This window comes from Aegilops tauschii, chromosome 1, assembly GCF_002575655.3.
Source record: "Aegilops tauschii subsp. strangulata cultivar AL8/78 chromosome 1, Aet v6.0, whole genome shotgun sequence".
NCBI lineage: Eukaryota > Viridiplantae > Streptophyta > Magnoliopsida > Poales > Poaceae > Aegilops > Aegilops tauschii.
Genome location: NC_053035.3, coordinates 398,038,490 through 398,060,074, shown reverse-complemented (window position 1 = coordinate 398,060,074; position 21,585 = coordinate 398,038,490). Strand labels below are relative to the sequence as shown.

At 43.1% G+C, this 21,585-nt stretch overlaps 2 protein-coding genes across 4 annotated transcripts; one reads left to right on the top strand and one right to left on the bottom strand.

Moving 5' to 3' along the window:
- Nucleotides 1–5,105: 5,105 nt before the first annotated feature.
- On the bottom strand, nt 5,106–20,997 carry LOC109762353 (probable DNA helicase MCM8). 3 transcript variants are annotated; one of them, XM_073499145.1, is made up of 18 exons: nt 20,583–20,997; nt 19,617–19,757; nt 19,409–19,523; nt 19,115–19,337; nt 18,876–19,039; nt 17,152–17,415; nt 16,268–16,363; nt 16,024–16,176; nt 15,774–15,844; nt 15,551–15,669; nt 15,050–15,179; nt 14,860–14,911; nt 14,609–14,765; nt 14,346–14,520; nt 13,709–13,879; nt 13,351–13,464; nt 13,147–13,193; nt 5,106–5,398 (listed from the first exon to the last, which is right to left on the bottom strand). In XM_073499145.1, the coding sequence occupies exons 1-18, from the start codon at nt 20,781–20,783 to the stop codon at nt 5,281–5,283; spliced, it is 2,511 nt and encodes an 836-aa protein (XP_073355246.1). In that variant the 5' UTR covers nt 20,784–20,997; the 3' UTR covers nt 5,106–5,280. The 3 variants fall into 3 exon arrangements, with proteins under 3 accessions (XP_073355246.1, XP_040243888.1, XP_020176783.1); XM_040387954.3 differs by lacking the exon at nt 5,106–5,398 and adding an exon at nt 11,648–11,942; XM_020321194.4 differs by lacking the exon at nt 5,106–5,398 and adding an exon at nt 12,670–12,944.
- Nucleotides 8,338–10,752, top strand: LOC109762349 (small ribosomal subunit protein uS12). The gene is made up of 4 exons (XM_020321191.4): nt 8,338–8,527; nt 9,904–10,059; nt 10,143–10,269; nt 10,409–10,752. Exons 1-4 carry the CDS (start codon nt 8,523–8,525, stop codon nt 10,547–10,549), a joined length of 429 nt encoding a protein of 142 aa, XP_020176780.1. The 5' UTR covers nt 8,338–8,522; the 3' UTR covers nt 10,550–10,752.
- Nucleotides 20,998–21,585: the final 588 nt, after the last annotated feature.

Sequence of the window (21,585 nt, the reverse complement as noted above, 5' to 3'; positions counted from 1 at the left end):
ATCACATGCAATCAATATAAGTGATATGATATGGCCATCATCATCTTGTGCTTGTGACCTCCATCTCCGAAGCACCGTCATGATCACCATCGTCACCGGCGCGACACCTTGATCTCCATCGTAGCATCGTTGTCGTCTCGCCAACTATTGCTTCTACGACTATCGCTACCGCTTAGTGATAAAGTAAAGCAATTACAGGGCGATTGCATTGCATACAATAAAGCGACAACCATATGGCTCCTGCCAGTTGCCGATAACTCAGTTACAAAACATGATCATCTCATACAATAAAATATAGCATCATGCATTGACCATATCACATCACAACATGCCCTGCAAAAACAAGTTAGACGTCCTCTACTTTGTTGTTGCAATTTTTACGTGGCTGCTACGAGCTGAGCAAGAACCGTTCTTACCTACGCATGAAAACCACAACGATAGTTCGTCAAGTTAGTGTTGTTTTAACCTTCTCAAGGACCGGGCGTAGCCACACTCGGTTCAACTAAAGTTGGAGAAACTGACACCCGCCAGCCACCTGTGTGCAAAGCACGTCGGTAGAACCAGTCTCGCGTAAGCGTACGCGTAATGTCGATCTGGGCCGCTTCATCCAACAATACCGCCGAACCAAAGTATGGCATGTTGGTAAGCAGTATGACTTGTATCGCCCACAACTCACTTATGTTCTACTCGTGCATATAACATCTACGCATAAAACCTGGCTCGGATGCCACTCTTGGGGAACGTAGTAATTTCAAAAAAAATCCTACGCACACACAGGATCATGGTGATGCGTAGCAATGAGAGGGGAGAGTGTTGTCCACGTACCCTCGTAGACCGAAAGCGGAAGCGTTAGCACAATGTGGTTGATGTAGTCGTATGTCTTCACGATCCGACCGATCCAAGTACCGAACGTACGGCACCTCCGAGTTCAGCACACGTTCAGCTCGATGACGTCCCTCGAACTACGATCCAGCCGAGCTTTGAGGGAGAGTTCTGTCAGCACGATGGCGTGGTGACGGTGATGATGATGCTACCGACGCAGGGCTACGCCTAAGCACCGCTACGATATTATCGAGGTGGAATATGGTGGAGGGGGGCACCGCACACGGCTAAGAGATCAAGAGATCAATTGTTGTGTCTATGGGGTGCCTCCTGCCCCCGTATATAAAGGAGCAAGGGAGAGGCCGACCCTAGAGGGGGCGCGCCAAGTGTGGGGAGTCCTACTAGGACTCCCAAGTCCTAGTAGGATTCCCCTTTCCTTTCCGGAGTAGGAGAGAAGGAAAGAGGGGGAGAGGGAGAAGGAAAAGGGGGCTGCACCCCTTGTCCAATTCAGACCAGAGGGGGGGCGCGCCTCCTTCCTTTTGGCCTCTCTCCTCTATTCCCGTATGGCCCAATAAGGCCCAATACTTCTCCCGGTGAATTCCCGTAACTCCCCGGTACTCCGAAAATACCCGAATCACTCGGAACCTTTCCGATGTCCGAATATAGTCATCCAATATATCGATCTTTACATCTCGACCATTTCGAGACTCCTCGTCATGTCCCCAATCTCATCCGGGACTCCGAACTACCTTCGGTACATCAAATCACATAACTCATAATACAAATCGTCATCGAACTTTAAGCGTGCGGACCCTACGGGTTCGAGAACTATGTAGACATGACCGAGACACGTCTTCGGTCAATAACCAATAGCGGAACCTAGATGCTCATATTGCCTCCTACATACTCAAAGATCTTTATCGGTCAAACCGCATAACAACATACGTTGTTCCCTTTGTCATCGGTATGTTACTTGCCCGAGATTCGATCGTTGGCATCTCAATGCCTAGTTCAATCTCGTTACCGGCAAGTCTCGTTACTCGTTCCGTAATACATCATCCCACAACTAACTCATTAGTTACAATGCTTGCAAGGCTTATAGTGATGTGCATTACCGAGTGGGCCCAGAGATACCTCTCCGACAATCGGAGTGACAAATCCTAATCTCGAAATACGCCAACCCAACAAGTACCTTCGGAGACACCTGTAGAGCACCTTTATAATCACCCAGTTACGTTGTGACGTTTGGTAGCACACAAAGTGTTCCTCCGGTAAACGGGAGTTGCATAATCTCATAGTCATAGGAACATGTATAAGTCATGAAGAAAGCAATAGCAGAATACTAAACGATCAAGTGCTAAGCTAACGGAATGGGTCAAGTCAATCACATCATTCTCCTAATGATGTGATCCCGTTAATCAAATGACAACTCATGTCTATGGCTAGGAAACATAACCATCTTTGATCAACGAGCTAGTCAAGTAGAGGCATACTAGTGACACTCTGTTTGTCTATGTATTCACACAAGTATTATGTTTCCGGTTAATACAATTCTAGCATGAATAATAAACATTTATCATGAAATAAGGAAATAAATAATAACTTTATTATTGCCTCTAGGGCATATTTCCTTCAAGTTGAACCAAGGAGTTTGTACGGGCAAGGAGATCGCCTACTTTGTGAAGATCTACCTAGTGAGGCAAGTCCTTCATGGGCGATGGCCATGATGGGATAGACAAGGTTGCTTCTTTGTGGCCCCTTCGTGGGTGGAGCCCTTCGTGGACTCGCGCAACCGTTACCCTTCGTGGGTTGAAGTCTCCATCAACGTGGATGTACGATAGCACCACCTATCGGAACCACGAAAAAAATCTTCGTGTCTCCAATTGCGTTTGCACACTCCAATCCCATCCCTTTACATACTCGCAAGTTGCATGCTTTACTTTCCGTTGCTCATATACTCTTGCCATGCTTGCTTGAAAGGTATTGTGAATGTTTAAACTTGTGCTAAAACTCCACCTTGACTTGAAGAAATTAAAAACTTCTACTCTTCTTTGTTGAGGGTCTAATCACCCCCCCCCCTCTAGACACCTCTTCTCGATCCTTTCAGTCAACAAATCAGTTCAGACCTGTCCAGACGTCCGAAATCCTACAAACTCTCACCAAATCGAGGGGAGCTTTAGGGGAGTCCTCGCGCACTCTCGCTAGACCACATGTCCCCACATCCAAATGTCCTATTCATTTGCTTTTTCTCTCGGTCCGCCTGATCCACTACCAGTCATAGCACATGGTCCGATTTTGATGAACACGGTTGGAATTGGATGCATGGGATTTTTCACAGACACGTGACAGTATTAGATGACTTTCTTTGGATACGCCCTAACATGGGGAGCCAGGGGCAAGGGGTGAAAGATGTGGAGAGGAGTTGTGCACAATACCAATGACATTATTTGAATCTTTGTCCTTATACATAGAAACCACAACATGACATTGCTAAGGCGCGCAATATGAAACTTATATTATGTCTCTTCGAACAATTGTCTGGTTTAAAGATAAACTTTCACAAGAGTGAGTTGTTCTGCTTTGGGAAGGCCAAAGACGAGCAAGACACTTATAGACAACTGTTCGGGTGTGAATTAGGTTCTTTACCATTTAGTTATTTGGGCATACCGATTCATCACCGTAAGTTATCCAATAAAGAATGGAAGTGTATCGAAGATCGAATTGAAAAAAAGCTTAGCTACTAGAAGGGCAAGCTTATGTCATATGGAGGTCGGCTAGTGCTGATTAACTCGGTACTGACTAGTATGCCAATGTTCCTACTATCGTTCTTCGAGATTCCGAAAGGGGTACGAAAGCGACTTGATTTCTTCATATCTCAGTTCTTCTGGCAGTCAGATGAGGCCAAGAGGAAATACCGTCTCGCGCAATGGGATATCCTTTGCCGACCAAAAGACCAGGGGGGTCTCGGTATTGAGAACTTAGAAATCAAGAATAAATGCGTTATGAGCAAATGGCTCTACAGGTTAGAGACAGAGCCGAAGGCATGTGGGCACAGATTTTGCGCAATAAGTATTTACAGTCGAAAAAGCTCGCCCTGGTTACCATGAGACCAACTGACTCGCCATTTTGGAAGGGACTTATGAGAACGAAGGACTTGTTATTTGATGATCCAAAAGTACAGGGGATCAATTGTAGCCCTTTTCGATAAGTAAGAGTGTCGAACCCTACGAGGAGCAGAAGGAAATGACAAGTAGTTTTCAGTAAGATAATGTCTGCAAGTGCTGAAATTGTAAGTAGCGGAGTAGTTTGATAGCAAAATAATTTGTAACGAGCAAGTAACAATAGTACTAACAAAAGTGCAGCAAGGTAGCCCAATCCTTTTGAGGCAAAGGACTGGCCAAAACGGTCTCTTATGATAAAAAAAGCGTTCTTGAGGGTACACGGGAATTTCATCTAGTCACTTTCATCATGTTGGTTTAATTTGTGTTCGCTACTTTGATAATTTGATATGTGGGTGGACCGGTGCTTAGGTGTTGTTCTTACTTGAACAAACCTCCTACTTATGATTAACCCTCCCGCAAGTATGCGCAACTACGAGAAAAGTATTAAGAATAAATCCTAACCATAGCATTAAACTTTTGGATCCAATCGGTCCCTTGCGGAATAGCGCATAAACTGGGGTTTAAGCTTCTGTCACTCTCGCAACCCATCATCTAATTGCTACTCCACAATGCATTCCCTTAGGCCCAAATATGGTGAAGTGTCATGTAGTCGACGTTCACATGACACCACTAAGGAAATCACAACATACATACTATCAAAATATCGAACACATATCAAACTCACATGATTACTTGCAACATGATTTCTCCCGTGACCTCAAGAACGAAAGTAACTACTCACCAATAATAATCATGCTCATGATCAGAGGAGTATTAAATAGCATAATGGATCTGAACATATAATCTTCCACCAAATAAACCATATAGTAATCAACTACAAGATGTAATCAACACTACTAGTCACCCACAAACACCAATTTATAGTTCCGGTAACAAGATTGAACACAAAAGATAAACTAGGGTTTGAGATGAGATTGTGCTGTTGAAGATGTTGATGGAGATTTCCCTCCCCAAGATGTGAGAGTTGTTGGTGATGACGATGACGATGATTTCCCCCTCCGGGAGGGAAGTTCCCCCGGTGGAATCGCTCCGCCGGAGGGCAAAAGTGCTCCTGCCCAAGTTCCGCCTCGAGACGGCGGCGCTCCGTCCCGAAAGTCTTGTCCTTATTTTTTTCTAGGTCAAAATGACCTGTATACCAGAAGATGGGCACCGGAGGTGGGCCTGGGTGAGCACAACCCACCAGGGCGTGCCTGGGCTCCCTGTCGCGCCTAGGTGGGTTGTGCCCACCTGGTGGGCCCCCTCTGGTACTTATTTGCTCCGATATTCCTTAAATATTTCATAAAAAATCTCCGTGAAATTTCAGCTTGTTTGGAGTTGTGCTGAATAGATAGCCTGACATAGCTTTTCCAGGTCCAGATTTTCCAGCTGCCGGAATTCTCCCTCTTTGAGTGTACCTTGCAAATTATGAGAGAAAAGGCATTAGAATTACTCCAAAAAGCATTATTATGGATAAAAACATTATAAATAACAGTAAGAAACATGATGCAAAATGGACGTATCATTCTTTCGTAGGGTCAAATTCTTGGTTGGCAATGGGATGTCAATAAGATTTTGGGAGGATACGTGGTTAGGAGAGACACTCCTGGCCGTACAATATCTCACCCTTTATAACATTGTGCAACGTAAGGAGGATTACGTAGGCACAGTTTTCCAAATGATTCCCTTGAATATTCAGTTTAGACGTGCGTTAGTTGGTGAGCGATGGACTGTCTGGGTGCACTTGGTTCGGAGATTGATAGATGTTCAACTCTCCGACCAACCGGATTCGACGCAATGAAAATTAGCTAAAAATGGGGTATGTACGGTGAAATCTTTCTCTCTAGATTTGATTAATTCTAGCACAATCTCAAGATCGTTGCATATTTGGAAGGTTGAGGTTCCCTTGTGTATTAAATTTTTTATGTGGTTCGTCCACAAGCAAGTAATACTCACCAAGGACAACTTAATCAAGAGGCGATGGGTAGGCAATTCACGCTGTTGTTTTTGTGATCATGATGAAACAATACAACATCTATTCCTTGAATGCCCACTCGCCAAATTGCTTTGCAGAACGATTCATATAGCCTTTAACATTAATCATCCAGTTGACAAACGTGGTTAGCTGGGGTTGAGCATAATAACGCGGCTCATATTCGCATTGGAATATGTGCGCTTCTGTGGGCTATATGAAACTGTGGGAATGATATGATTTTTAACAGATAACACACTTTAACTTTCTTGCAGGTCATCTTCAGAGCTATCGCATGGATCCGTACGTAGTCCTTACTCACTACTATGGACTCCAGAGAGCCTTTGGTTACTGGGTGCAACCAGTGGGAGATGGTAGCACGGGCTATATTCAACTGGTTCGGATGGCGGTCGCATAACAGGATAGGAGTCTAGGGAGCTTATCCTTCATATTGCCGTACCGGTTGTGATTGTCAGCATGTACTTTTGTTTTATTCTTTTGTTTCGTTCCGCTTGCGAGCTGTAATACTTTTATGACTTTGTGCTACTTCGTGAATTTTTAATAAAATGGTTGCATGCATCATTATGATGCAGAGGCCGGGGGTACGCCTCCATTTCCAAAAAAATACATAGAAACCACAATTATAATCTTGTTTGTTTGAAGCATACAAGTAAAAAAATGGAAGATACTTTTAAGACGAAGCTGCGTAATATACGATTTGAAGTCATATTCACAAGACGAGATGGAAAAGAAGGATCCATATGCACTCTTTTGCAGAAAACCTCCCACCTAAATTATTTGTTATTTCATGCCAATAGTTAGTGCTAGAGTTTTAACTCGAAACTCGCGAGCTAAAGAGTAACTGTGAGTAGCTCCTCACTCGGCTTGAATCAACTCGAATTCAACGACTAACGAGTCAAGGTTTAATTTGAGCTCGTTAACAAAACAAGTTTAACGAGCCGAGCTAACAAGTTACTCGTTTAGCCCATTAATCAAAAGGGCGCCAGATAAGCACCAATATTGTTGTTGATTGTTGCCATTTACATAATACACATATTTTGTTATTCACGTTCATAACAGGCTTAACGAGTTAAATGAGCTTGCTCGCGAGCTACACGAGTTGAATCAAGTTTGAATCTCAGCTCTTTATGTTAACGAATCAAAATTGAGCTTTTTTTAGAAAAGGAGAGGACCCCGGCCTCCGCATCTGGACGATGCATACGGCCACTTTATTAATTATTCTTACAAGACTTTACAAAATCATATAATAGTAAGACTAAAGCCACCGTCTAAGAAACAACTGTCGCTACACCTATCCAATTGATGAAGGGACGCTGATAGCCTAGGTCTAATACCAAACAGACATCGCAGCTAAACCTAAACATCTAAGACCTGAGGTCCCAACCAAGACGCCTGCCGGGTGTGGGGCACCTACCAGTCCGGCGCACTCCTCAACCAGGACGTCTGCTGGGTATGAGGCCGCCGCAGCCACCTGCCACCAATCCATCTTCAGAGTTGTACTGTTGCATCTACTGTGCCAGGTCTCTCTACCATCGACGCCAGACAGCGTCGTCCTCCTGCGCGAGTCTGCACTGCACCACGCTGTCGATATCCGTCGCCATCAATGTGTAGGATGAAGCACCGCTCCACCAAAGATGCCGTCCGCTGGTCCCGCGAAGCCGAGCGCACCTCCAAGAATGCCGCCCCCAAGGGGGTAACGACACATGATTGCCGCCAACATCCGATCAGCTGATCTAGGGTTTCCCCCGGAGGTATTGAGTGGATTTGGGAGCTTCATCTCGATGATGCCTTCATGAAGGAAACGATGATAAGGTCATCGTCATCACCGGCTCCGACCATCGACCGAAGACCAGGTTTTCACTCGGATCCGTCCCAAGAAATCCACCCGACAACCTGTGCACCGTCTCGACCGCCTTTAAAATCCCAGATCCAGCCGCCTAGATCCGGCGACCAACCGCAATAACAGTGCCACCGTAGGAGCCCTGGCGCACCGACCACTGCCTGAGTGTGCCACCACTGAAGCCTAGGAGGAGGGCTCCCACCCTGCCTCGCCAAGCCCCGAATCAAACTGAGCTAACTCATTATCTTAATTATCTCAAACGAGTTGAGGCGAACTAGCTCGACTCAACTTGAATTGCACTCCTAGCTACAGTTCAAAGCCCCGAAGCCTGTCTCCGGCGATTTGCATCACCCAACAAAACAAATGGAGCAGAGTGAATGCACGAAACATGGACGTGTAAAGCTCTTGTTGATTGGTGCACGCGGCCCTTTGAGAAATGCACATTTTGGGGTCATATGTGGAAAAGATGTATTGTCCGGGGGTGGAAGCAGAAAAAAACCCAGATTGGATCCATCACGCCAGCACGCATCTCGGCGCACGCAAACCCTAAACGCCCACCCCCCGCTATATATTCCCCATCGTCTCCCCTCCTCACTCCTCTAGCAGCCGCCGCCGCCGTCGCCCGCGAAGAAGCCGCTGCCACCGGAGATCTCCAGACCTCTCCCTCCGTCGCCCGCCCGGAGATCTCCCGGCCTCTCCCTCCGCCATCATGGGGTGCGTGCTAAGATCTCTTCTCCTCCTTCATCCTAATGCGGGACCTTGCTCTTTCTCGGCGCTGGTCCATTGGTTCTGGGCAGAGATGTTTCTCTGTAGCTCTCCCCGGTTCTTGCTCCGATATGCAGATGCTCGTGATTTCGTCTTGTAGTAGCAATTGCGGAGTAGCCCCATGTGATTTAGGTCGATTTGTGTTAGGGTTAGAGGACGGGATCGTCGTTCCGATGCGACGAAACTGAGCTTATTGACGGTCCAGTGCTGATCAGATACAACGTCAGTGCTAAACATATTCATAAGCGACATGAATTCGTTGCCACCGTGTTATCTGTATTCCTTTGTCCAGATGATTGGGCCGTGGAAGCTATGCATGGTAGCATACAATACGTCTTCCTTTTTAGCCTCTAGGCTGGTGCAGTTTGCCTGTTATTAGTGTGGGTAGCAAGATGATATCTACCTCGGTTTTCCTGATGCTTTCTAGTATGGCCATGTTTAGCATATATCCACCTCCTTGCTCGCTATGATTAATGTGTCAATTAGTTTCTAGTTTAGAATTCGAGGTGAAATGCTTGGAATATCTGTGTATGTATGCAGTATGCATCACATCAGTTCAGTGACATTTTCTTTATTTCACAATTTGCTTTGGGATGTGTACACATCTGTAGTTTGTTGCAACATATTGACATGTTCAGTTGATATGCAGTAGATGCTCTTGTGCTATGTTCTTGGACCAGCAAGTGCCAATTAGAACCATATCATTTAGGCTGATTTGTGCTGGGGTCAGAGGATGTGATCGTCGTTCCAATGCGACGAAACTGAGCTTATTGACGGTCCAGTGCTGATCAGATACAACTTCAGTGCTAAACATATTCATAAGCAACATAAATTCGTTGCCACCATGTTATCTATATTCCTTTGCTCCGATGATTGGGCCCTGGAAGTTGTGCATGATAGCATACAATACTAGTTTCTTTATAGCCTCTAGTCTAGTTTCAGTTTGCTCATGTTTAGAATATGTCCAGCTCCTTGCTATCATGATTGCAATATATATTAATATGTTAACTACTTGCCAGTTTAGAACGCAAGGAGAAACGAAAATGGATGTGTATGCAGTATGCAACACTTCAGTTCAGTGACATGTTCTTTGTTTCAGGACTTGCTTTGGGATGTGTTCACATGTGTAGTTGGTTGCAAGTTGCAACATATGCTCTGTGCTTCCAACTACATCATGAACATATCCTATTTATGCATCTTGCATAGTTCTGTTATTGGATTTTTGGTCAAGATTTTCCTGTTGCTTGTCAAGTTGGTAGTAATACACCTGCTTTAACTTTTGAGATCTGTTTAATTAATGTTGCATGGATGAATTCTTATCACAGTAAGACACGTGGTATGGGAGCCGGGCGCAAGCTCAAGACCCACCGCAGGAACCAGAGGTGGGCTGACAAGGCATACAAGAAGAGCCACTTGGGCAATGAGTGGAAGAAACCCTTTGCTGGATCGTCTCACGCCAAGGGCATTGTCCTGGAGAAGATGTATGCTGAACAGCAGATTTATGTACCCTTGTTTTTATCTCATGTTTTGTATCCTGACTACCGTGCAATTGCTCCCCCTGCAGTGGTATTGAGGCCAAGCAGCCTAACTCTGCCATCCGTAAGTGTGCTCGTGTCCAGCTGGTGAAGAACGGGAAGAAGATCGCTGCCTTTGTGCCCAATGATGGTTGCCTGAACTTCATCGAGGAGAACGTATGTGCCCCTCACCCATTTCTCAGATATATGCGATATGTCTGCTATATGCAGCCAACCTAACCTCCATTGCTCGCATATATGTGATATGTCTGCTATATGCAACCAACCTAACCTCTTGACTTGATGGATGCTTCAGGACGAGGTGCTGATTGCTGGATTCGGTCGTAAGGGTCATGCCGTGGGAGATATTCCCGGTGTCAGGTTCAAGGTTGTCAAGGTATCTGGTGTGTCGCTTCTCGCTCTCTTCAAGGAGAAGAAGGAGAAGCCCAGGTCTTAGGTTGCATTTTTGTTAGGCAAGGATGGAATGGACTGTAAGGCTCTGGTCGTTTGAGGAGGAAAGTTGCCTGCTATGTTTACAATGTCCTATATAACCTGAAGTTGTACTAGCGAGATTTGTTCCTTCTCTGCTGTTGCTTTCTCTTAACAGTTGCTATTAAGAGTATTGTTTCCATGATCTGGATATATATTGTTGCTGTGTTACTCTGCTGGCTAGTGGGTTTTATCTCATGTGCTATGATTGTCTGTGTTATGTTGTTGATGTTTGTTTAAAAAATCTTTTTTGCATGATGAGATAGTTTTGCAGTACTGTAGTACTGAAAAAAAATCCATACCAATCGACCTGTGAATTGGATTGGATATTTGGGTTAGATTGGATATTATTAATGTCCTGAGCAAAAAGAAGCAAAAAACACATTTTGAATAAAAATATTCTGAGAAAAATCTACACGTTCTAACGATGAAGAGCTACACAAAACATGTTCACCATTTTCAGAATCACGATTTTCTCTAACTAGTGAAGCTCTCGCCATTAATTTATAGTATCATCTTTAAAATTTACATCTGTATGAACGCGTGTGATCTTTTTAGGATTTTTTGAAACTTGGGAGCTATAATTTCCGGGGTTTTTTTTTTCAAAAAAACGAGCTCCATGGAGCTCGTCCACCATTTAGCATTTTCATTCCTATATACGTAACCTGAAGTTGTACTAGCGAGATGCTGTTGACTGTCTGTCGCTATTGAGTTTTGTTTCCATGATTTGGATAGCAAGTTTTATCTGCCCTCTGCAATGCTTCTGTATCATGTTTTTTTGTGTGCAAAATCCATAATGACATGGATGCAGTTTTGCTGATTGTAGTAGTAATTCACACTGGAAGAGTTATGCAAATAACAGCTGATTATGTTTTTCACTGCAAACTCTGCACAACCCAAGAGGATACGATGAGGAAACTAGTTTGATTGCTCATTGGCGTCTATACTAATGGGCAACGAAAGATATGCCCCATTCCAACACGGAACAAGTGAAGCATTGGCGGCAGATAGGGCAGGAAAAGTATCACTGGAACTACTTACACACTCCGTAGTACTCCCTCCGTCCTTAAAAAAATATGTCTTTTTAGAGATTTCAATTTCAATAAGGATTACATACAGATGTATATAGACATATTTTAGAGTGTAGATTCACTTATTTTGCTCCATATGTAGTTCATATTAAAATCATTAAAAAGACTTGTACTGTATTTAGGAGCAGCGGGTAGTACATTTCATAAAACGGTGGAAGACGCTGGCGGCACATTAATGGGGAGAAGTTCCAAGCTCCCATCGATCCAATTGCGTGTTTACGTTGCTCATGGTCCTGGCTGCCAACTTCAAAACAGCTGTTGCGAAGAAACCTGGTAGCAAACGGCGTGAGCGAGATCGATCGACCCCAGGTGAACCTCTCATGGTTCATGCCCAAGATGTGAGGCAATCACCTCAAGAAAAAAAAAAAGGATGTTGAGGTCAGCCATGGCGCTGCAAATGGGGTGTAACCGGGTAGGCTTCAACTATGATAGCAAGACTGATCGTTGAGTCTAGGCGACTGAGTTTGTGAAAAGCAACCTTTGTTCACTACCCGAGAGAATCTAACAGGGCGGGCACAACATCATTATCATTTATAGATATATATGGCTCCATGACCCCTAAAATTACCTTTTGCCTATGCTTGAAAAAGACCTATTGATTGAGCAATCTAAAGGCTGCTTTCTCTGTAAAAATGGATAGCACACAAAACAATTCGACTGGTAAGCGTAGAGCACAGACGTAGGATAAAACACCAGCGTTCCACATTCCCGTAGAGCAAAATGTAGAAGAGTGGTGACACCACCAAGGAGGCTAACATGGAGGCCTCCTTGATGGTACTATGATTCTATGAAACTTGTTATCTGTGCCCTCCATTTGTCTACCTTGGTGGTCACCTTCATCACCGCCCAATTACTTGTTGTAACTCTTTCTCTTAATATAAAATGAAGCAGCATTGCTGCGTTCGTCCAAATAAAAACATAACCGTAAGCAAAGCGGGTTTGCTATTTCTCAGGCCTAAGGGGTTATTTCCATTCCAAGTCTCATAGAAGCATTAAGTTTCTTCCCCGCAAAAAAACACACTATGTTTCTTTCACATAAAGAATCAGCATTCATGATCACCAATGTCCAGGACATAGACGATTCTTTAACGAAAACAGGATGTTTCTTTAACATGCTGGAACTAGTAAGGATACTAATTTTGTCATTATCAGCTACAGCTGCTACGATAAACAGCATTAACAGAGCTATCCGCACATTTTAATTAGAGGCCATCACATGACTATACTGTACATAACGGTCCATACTAGTTGCAGAACATATCCCCCCTACATCTGCCAGAAAAAAAACGATCATGAATCGGCAGCAAAGAGGAAACCTTTGAACAGTTATCTTGTCACAACAATGGCAAGTGTTGGACACTGACCCAAAGTAACTGTTAATCAACCAGACGTTAACGTGTGGCACAGATATAAAATTTAGCATAATACCAACACCAAACTCCCATGTTTTCATGTAGGGTGTAAGAGAACTCACCATCTTGACCTTGTTGGCTGGGTCCGTGAACATGATGAGGTCAATATCTGTTTCACAGACAATAATAAGTTAGATTCTCAGTGGAGGGCTCATCACGAGCCTGACAGTCATAAACTCATAATCAATAATCAGCACGACACCAGGATAACCATCTAATGTATACATCAAAACTTCTTGATGTCAAGCAGTTTTATGAGACAATACCTGGTATATGTTTTGTCCTTTATGTACAATAAAACCGGCACTGTTCAATCTTTCCATAATATCATCTAAATCCGGGACTTGCAAGCTGATTTTATCTGCTAAGCTCCGTATCTCCTACAAAGGGAAAATTACAGAACATCAGAGGAACCTCAAGAAGATGCTCCTATTGACTGGAGAAACCGCGTAACAAAAGAATCAAAATGCACAAAAAGCAAGTATGTCAAAATTTCGTCGATCATAGCAGGACCAGAATTGTAACTGAACTAAAATTGGCACTCTTTCCATGTCAGTTGGTTTGCGTATATGCAATAACAGACCAGCCTTTCATCAAAAATATTTTAGATGCATAATTGCTTACGGCTCTTGAAAACTGATCCTTTTGCTGCAACTCAGATTGCTTGTTTAAGGCACTCATAAGTCTTTTTGCCTCCTTTTGTTGGCTCATCCCACCACTCCGAGCATAGTCCACACAACCATGCTCATCAACATATTTGTCATATAAGGATTCATTCATGATCTCAACAACATCCTGCAACATAATAAAACGCAGAATGAGATTGCATGCCCATTTTTCATTAAATAGGTGTGCCTCTTGATGTCATCTAACTATCCGGCTGTCTATTTGCCAGACAACACTTTGCATAAGCCTTAGGCATGCGATAAGCACCGTACGTTCACATTTTCAGATTTATAAAGCAGCAAACAGACAGAAAAAATAAATCTGCAACATCGACATGATATGGAGATTAAAAAACATAATTCATCATGCTTCTGAGTTTGATTCAGTAATTTGCTGAGGATGAAAACTAGCATGAGAAAGAACTCAGATTTTCCCAGCAATCATGGACAAGAACCTAAACCAACAGAAAAATTCTCTGCTGGTAATTTAGGTATGAAGTATGAAGAAATCCAAGCTGGCAGTGCAAGGGTGCAAGGTGCGCATATGTACAAAATGGGGAGGAGGGAACCGGGGGGTAAGTATTCTACTTATTTACATTCGCATCTTGTTCAGTCACTTCTTCTCTTAGATCCACCCGAGCGCGAGCTTCTGCTAACCTCACAAGGCTTTCCAATTGTCTCGCTGTGATGGGTGTGCCATCAGAACAAGTACTATGCGCTCTCAAATTCAAGTAATATTTTCGCAGTACCACCGCTGCTGGTTCTGACACACTTGAGCCGAGAGAAGAAAAATAACAAAATGAGAACTCATTGCATTACATATATGGTATTGATAAGTGAAAAGGAGCTGACAAAATACCGGGGGGTAACATAGCTTCTCGCGTAAGATATATACTTGCGAAGAAGTGGTTCAGGTAACGGAACAAAGTCCCTATCTTTCTCAGGGTGTAGTCTCAGCCTTGAAGCTAATTTTTTCTCATCAATTCCAATCCCCATACTGCCATTAAATTGAGGCACTGGGCATGGGGCAAAGTTGCAAATCAATAACGATGTATACGGTTTCACATGTAAAAAGGAACTAAAAATGCTATGGAATAACCAAAGAATGACCTGTTCTTAGCCTCTTGTTGGATGAGCAAGGACTTCTGTCATTGGTATGGAGCTGCGTGTAGAAAATGTTGTTTTTTCCTTAGTTTTTTTAATTAGATTAAAGCCCTGATACATTTATTATATGTGGTGATATTGCTCATCGGTACTATATGCTTAAGATGTGGACAAAAAATGGATAACAAAAACTTACTGCCATTATGTGGTCTGATACTCTCTTATCTAGAAACAAGTCTGGCTGGTCAAGTAAAATGAAAACCAGGTCAAACCGAGAGAGCAGGGCAGCATTCATCTTTAAATTCTCATTCACTGTTTTGCCTCGGCTGCAAAAATAGTATTACTAAAAGTTGAAAACAACCCAGGAATTTAAGATCTGTTACCTACATCTCACTGACAAGCAAAAATAAGGAACAACACCAGAATACACAAGGAAATGGTATTTGCTTACAGGTCTGCCTGTTCCAGGCACGGTGACTTGTGTGGTTGTGTGAGTGCAAAAAGAACATTACGTTGACAAAAACAATCACACTGTAGTAATTGCACATCGCGCGCATACGCACAGAGATAACAGTACAGGTAATGAGTATCAATTGAAGAAGGAAAGATGAATGAAGACAACATATCCAGAATGACAAACATCATACGATAAGCAGGGGTAGAAAATTTTATCAAAGGATGGAAAAGATTAACCCACTCGTAATGACCACCAACAGGATTAGCAGCTGCCAGCACAGAAGTGCGGGCAGATAAACTCGCCACAAGGCCAGCCTTTGCCACAGATACACACTGCTGCTCCATGGCTTCCAGTAAGGACTGAGAACACAAATTCAATTTCAAACAAGGAAAGTATAGAACATCTTTTACTGAATGAACATTTCACCAAGAAGGTTGTATCAGGTGAAAACTAAAAATAATACCTGATACTCTGCTGACATTTTGTCAAACTCATCAATGCAACATAGCCCACGGTCAGCAAGAACCATGGCCCCTGTAAAGCCAAGAGCTTAACATTATTTTGATCCAATCACAAATTCTAAGACTTCAAACCACATCGGCCACAAAACAGTAGAACAACCAATTATATGACAACAAATGATCGAATTAGCTGACTTTCTGACAAGGTTCTCCACAGAATGTGTGAGGAACAAATAAATCTTCCATGCTTACCAGCCTCAAATGCATAATCATTTGTCATTGAATCTTTAACCACAGCAACTGTTAGACCAGCATTTGTGGTTGTATTCCCGCATACATATATTCCCCGTGGGGAAACAGATGCTGCAGCTTTTAGTAATTGGCTCTTGCCTAGTCCTGGATCGCCTGCGACAACATTAAGCAAGAGTATGATTGCATCCTGGGAAGTGCTAAGCATGTACTACATGGATCATGATTGGTAAATTATAAGGATTACCAACAATAATAACATGGATGTCTCCTCTAATTGGGACTTTGTTCTGATCCATTGAATGCTTCTGCACAGCACCAAAAAGCGCAAGAGTGATACCAGCTGAAATTTAGAAACATTAATTTAGTCATGTCCAGTAATATAATGCAACAAAGAAACAAAACGAATCAGAAGAAGCGGCATCCAAGCAAATGCTACTGCGCTGAAATGAGAACTCTGCACTATCGACAGTGTTCTAAAATTGGACTAGACGGCTGCCTAAGCATTAGGCACCGCCTTCCCACCAAGATTTAAGTCAGCAAGCGGTAGCTAGGTCGTCATGTACTAATGAAGATGCAGGTATTGATCATAAGAAGAACTGGAGATGGACAAACATTCATTCTTGATGTTTGCTCTCTTAGAAAATAAGGCATGTCTTTATTCTACTCGTCGAACTTTTGATAATTTAATATTTTTACGTTCAAAAATACAGTTTGCACTCTTTTCTTTCCTTCATTCTTTAGAACGCTGGCTCTTGAAAAGAAAGAGAACATATCCCCTTACTGAACTCTGCACTAATACCTTGATCAATTCCTCACAGCTGAATTGGTTTTTTTGGAGACGGCACAAGAGTACTTACCGTGAAATAATGAATAATCAAATAATCGTTACTGAAAACGCTGCACATGTCCACAAGTAATGAAGCTAAAATAATAGTTATCATTTCTTATATACAGAAACTAAAGAGAGCACAACAGATTGATTTATTTCCAAATGTTTGGACAACACTGAGCAGACAAAATGTAAATATTTAATCACATTAAATAGCCAGCGCAAATACCTTCTAATTAAATTACTGCAAGAAAATACCACATTAGGATTTAAAACAGTGTACTAGAATAGAAAATTACCCTTTACAAGTTCATGCCCATAGATGGAGGGGCAAAAGGAGTGAAGTATTTGACGAAATACATCAGCACCATGCTCGCTATTATATTCGGTGATGAATTTAAGATCCTTATCAGTAAAAGTTTCGAAACTGAAGGATCCAGTAGCCAGAATATCAGTAGAACTTGCATCTGAATTTTCTGAAACAACATGGGCCTTGGAGTTCCTTACTGAGATTGCTTCCAAGTACAAGTAGTATAAACCCTGATTTCTGCTTTTGGACTTACCTGAAGATATTAAAAATATATGTATATATCCACAGGACAATTTAAGAAAATATGCATCTACATAGTACAAACAAGAATGTTTTGGAAAAAGAATGCACCGGCATCAGACTAATATGAACTTCACTGATTGTATTTGCATGGTAGAACCAGAAAGAACTACACAAGAGATCAGGATATGATCATGGGATCAGTTGTGGGGTGTATAACCACCAGACGGGCAGCAGCTGAACCCAATTCAGCTGGGCCTAGAATACAGGCCAGTTGTGCCAACGCTGCAGCTCCCGCAACTACCCAAACCTATTACTGGCTGTCTATGACTCGGGCTCCAGTGCATTCAATTAGTCCACCCGGATCAATGCCATTGGTATCATTGATCTCGAGACCAGTCCAGGACAGTGCAACTAGATTCAAATATGAGTTGTGGTCAGTTAGGAACTTAGGATTATTAGGTATAAGGTCATACACAGATACGCCAGTAGAGACTACATAAAGGAACTGTAATGTACTCCCTCCGTTCCGAATTACTTGTCGCATGTATGGATGTATCTAGATGTATTTTAGTTCTAGATACATCCATTTCTGCGACGAGTAATTTGGAACGGAGGGAGTAATATATTAAATCAATGAAGACGCAATTCACCTCTATCTCTCACTCTTTGTATCTCCCATCCAGCCGATATCTTGCACCTACCACCTATAATCTGCTCTAACAGTCTAACCCTTGATGGCACTGAGGAGGCATGGGGATTGAACTTGTCCTCCCCTCACCCACAACTTTTGGCTGCGGCAAGACAGTGGCAGTGGATGCTGCCTCCAGGAGCACCGAGTCTGTCCCGACATATCCCTCCTGGACACGTCTCATTGCTGACATGGTCTGTTGATCCGACACTTTCCTGCTTTGTGTGGCGTGCATGGCCTTTTGTATGGGATACCGTGCATGACAGAGAAATCATCACGACTATTGCATGTGGCAAGGACATGGACGCCACACATAGTAACCTTTTGGCTATCATCATTGTTCTACAAACAATTCTTGAGTCTTATATTAAAGGAAATCATAGAAAGCAACAATGTCTAAAAAAGAGTGAATGTTTTGGTTAAGGTAAAGATAAAATGAGGAGAGGTTTTAGGGATAACAAACGTAGCAGGAGATAGGTTTTCCCTAAGAGTAACATGGAACTTGATAATTGTTCTTGTGAACTACCTGATACGGTTACACCTAGTAGTCCATAATGCACCAGAACTAGACAACCAACCCAAACTACTGAACAACCTTAACAAAAGACTGAAAACATATGTGCTCTACAGGTGTTGCAGGAAATTTGGGACACCTGAACATTAGCATTTTTTATTTTTTTTGCAAAGAGGATTCAGGCTTTGAAACAATGTAAAATATAGTATCCAGGAAGGTTCAGAAATGAACAACGAGAAATAAGATACTAGTTTCTTCAAAATTGTACCTCCTCCAACATCCATATGGTTGTTCAGCACTTTGACGATTCCAGCTACCGTTACAACCTCTCCAGGGATGCAACAATCTACAAGATCTTCTATAAGCTCACATTCTATAGTTCGTGGCACTCGGCCTTCTTCACGGTTTTCAGCACTAGAAAGCTCCTGTATCCTGGATTGAAAATAATAAAAACAGAGCTTAGTGTTATAAGCAGAGAATGACACAGATTATCTATTTATCACTTGCCTTATTTTCTGAAAATCTATCAACTTGGCAGTAGATCTCAATGGGGTGAAGGTTCTGCCCTTGCAGCCCTGAATTATGCAGGATACTGGAGGTGAAAATTTCCCGTCAGAGAACACACGACGGATGACTGTAGCACACTTCATGCATTTGAACTCCAGCGCCAGAACTAGAGGTTTCACAGTACTGACTTTTACAACAGTACCACGCACTGTCACTAGTTTCTCTATGAGGTGAATCAACAAGTCAGTACTTCATTTAGATGCAGAACACACGGATAAAGACAGAAGTTCTTACTAATATAGGCCGCTTTCAAATTCTTCAAAGCAATTATTGTCTCGGTGTGGTTGTAAAGCCTGATATTGACCTTGTCTACGTCGCTCAACTGGAGGCCATTGCCCGAGCACTTAACCTGAAGAAAACATCAAGAATCAAAGTCCAGCGAGTGAAAAAACAAAGCACAACTGACAACACTAATAATTTTAGCATGAAATGAAGCATCAACCAGATGAACTGCAACTCCCATGCAAAGCAAGGCTTCTTTAGGATTTTCCCTGAGAGCATCTAAGAGGTTGGTACCACCGCACAAGTTCTTAAGCTGCTGGAAATCAATCGGAAGGAAGAAGACAACACCATCATCTTCAACCTGTGAATGTAGTCATAAGTTATAATAACATGAATTCGTTCATTTGCTGGAACCGGAAATATTTTTCCATGTAATGACAAAAGCACACTATGAAGCGATGTGTTTAAATCATTTCCACCCGATTAGTAATTTATTGTGCAACTACATGATGCCATGATTTCATTTTTCAATTGGAACATTGCGTCGTGCTTTAGGTAGTTATCGCAGCAGCACATTGGGGTATAAACGTATAAGTAATCTTATGATACTGACAAAGTGGAGCACAAAAGTATCAAAGTTATTCACAAAATTACAAGCTCCTCTTGATTCTTTTCCCTCCTAATAAAGAAGAGTATTCCCCTTTTCTGATTAGATATGTCACTACTTCATATACCAGGAGCCACCATCGCATTGAGACCTTGATCTTGAAGATTGTAGAAACAAATTCTGCCCCAAATTTCGAGGTCGATTCGATCAGATAAGTAAATTATTACCCAAATTCTGCCCTAACAGCAAGGAACCAACACACATTTTACTAACAATGGTACCCAATTAAATGTCTAGCAATGGCAAGCTCAGGAACTTAAATAATTGGAACCAAACAGACATTAGGCACGAGACTGCAAGCATTTTAACTATATACAGTTACAATGTCAGCTGCCACTCCCAGAAAATTTCAACTAACGATCAATCAGCCAATCCGATAAACCCTAGGCACCAACCAGTCGCGCAGCAACCGCCATAATTTCGTCGCGGCCGAACCGAGTAAGCAACCCTAGAATCGCGTCACCATAAGAGATGGGCCAAAAATGAGGCGCTATACGGGGAATGGAGACAGATGCTTACACGTGGGAGGAGCTTGGCCCTCTCCTCCAGCTCCAGGACCTTAACCAGGTCGCCGACGAGCCTGGCCCTGGGGTCGTCCGCCGGGACCTGGAGCTCGGTTTCCTCGGGGAAGTACCTCGCCCAGACCTTCATGAGCTTCGCCATGGGGGCGGCGTCGACGGGGCGGCAGCCCGGCCGACCCTTCTGGATGTCGGCGTACATCCCTAAGGGGGTCCTGGGGATTATCTTCTCCGACGATTTGGAGGATGGCGGCGGTGGCGAGACTTGGGGGCGGGCGGAGCGAAAAATTTAGCGGGGTTTTGCGCCGCGGGCGTGGGGACGGGGGTGTGGCGACAGAGGGGGGGCGGTTCGGAGATGGGTGAGTCGATGTCCGTGGAAGACAGGTGGGTCCAGGGACGGCCGTGTGTGTGCCTACGGGGAAGAGATGCTCCGCGCACAGTGCGGATAGTATCGTGGCAGAAATCCTCCGCTTCTTTTTTTTCAGGGAAAAATAAAATAAAATGTAGCGGAGGATTTCTGTTAAAAAAAATCCCACCTTCGGAGGTGCGTTTTTTGGAAAACATGATAGGCACCATGGGTGTGTTTGTTTGCCGTATCTACTTTTGCTTGCATTGCATCTATGTCTCAATTGAAAGTAAACATGCAAAAATATTAACATCTGTATATTGTTTGGTTGACTGCATACCTTCTAGCCTGCGTGGGACGAAACGAAAGGTAGGTTGTTTGGTTGCCCACTTGTTTAGGCGAAAACACAAGTCATGGTGTTTGATTACATGCAGGGCATGTTGTTTGGTAACTTCCTCGTGAAGGTGGTGAGGTTATCAATACACTAGGCATGCGGAACAAACCAATGACACACAAACAAATATCATATAAACATAGTTTTAAATCAATTCAAACAGTTTTCAAACATAGTACGACACTTAAATTAAGTAGTTTTCAACCGAACCATTATGACACAGTCGTAACCAAACCAGCATGCGCAATATAGAGCTCTCATAAA

What these genes read in the sequence shown, in the direction of transcription:
- LOC109762349 (XM_020321191.4), top strand. An exon ending in GGCATTGTCCTGGAGAAGAT is followed by an intron (nt 10,060 to 10,142) that starts GTATGCTGAACA and finishes CTCCCCCTGCAG; the next exon opens with TGGTATTGAGGCCAAGCAGC. An exon ending in TGAACTTCATCGAGGAGAAC is followed by an intron (nt 10,270 to 10,408) that starts GTATGTGCCCCT and finishes TGGATGCTTCAG; the next exon opens with GACGAGGTGCTGATTGCTGG.
- LOC109762353 (XM_040387954.3), bottom strand. Translation starts at nt 20,783, where the DNA reads ATGTACGCCGACATCCAGAAGGGTCGGCCGGGCTGCCGCCCCGTCGAC. An exon ending in CCATATGGATGTTGGAGGAG is followed by an intron (nt 17,416 to 18,875) that starts GTACAATTTTGA and finishes TAATATCTTCAG; the next exon opens with GTAAGTCCAAAAGCAGAAAT. An exon ending in TGGGCATGAACTTGTAAAGG is followed by an intron (nt 16,364 to 17,151) that starts GTAATTTTCTAT and finishes TCTAAATTTCAG; the next exon opens with CTGGTATCACTCTTGCGCTT.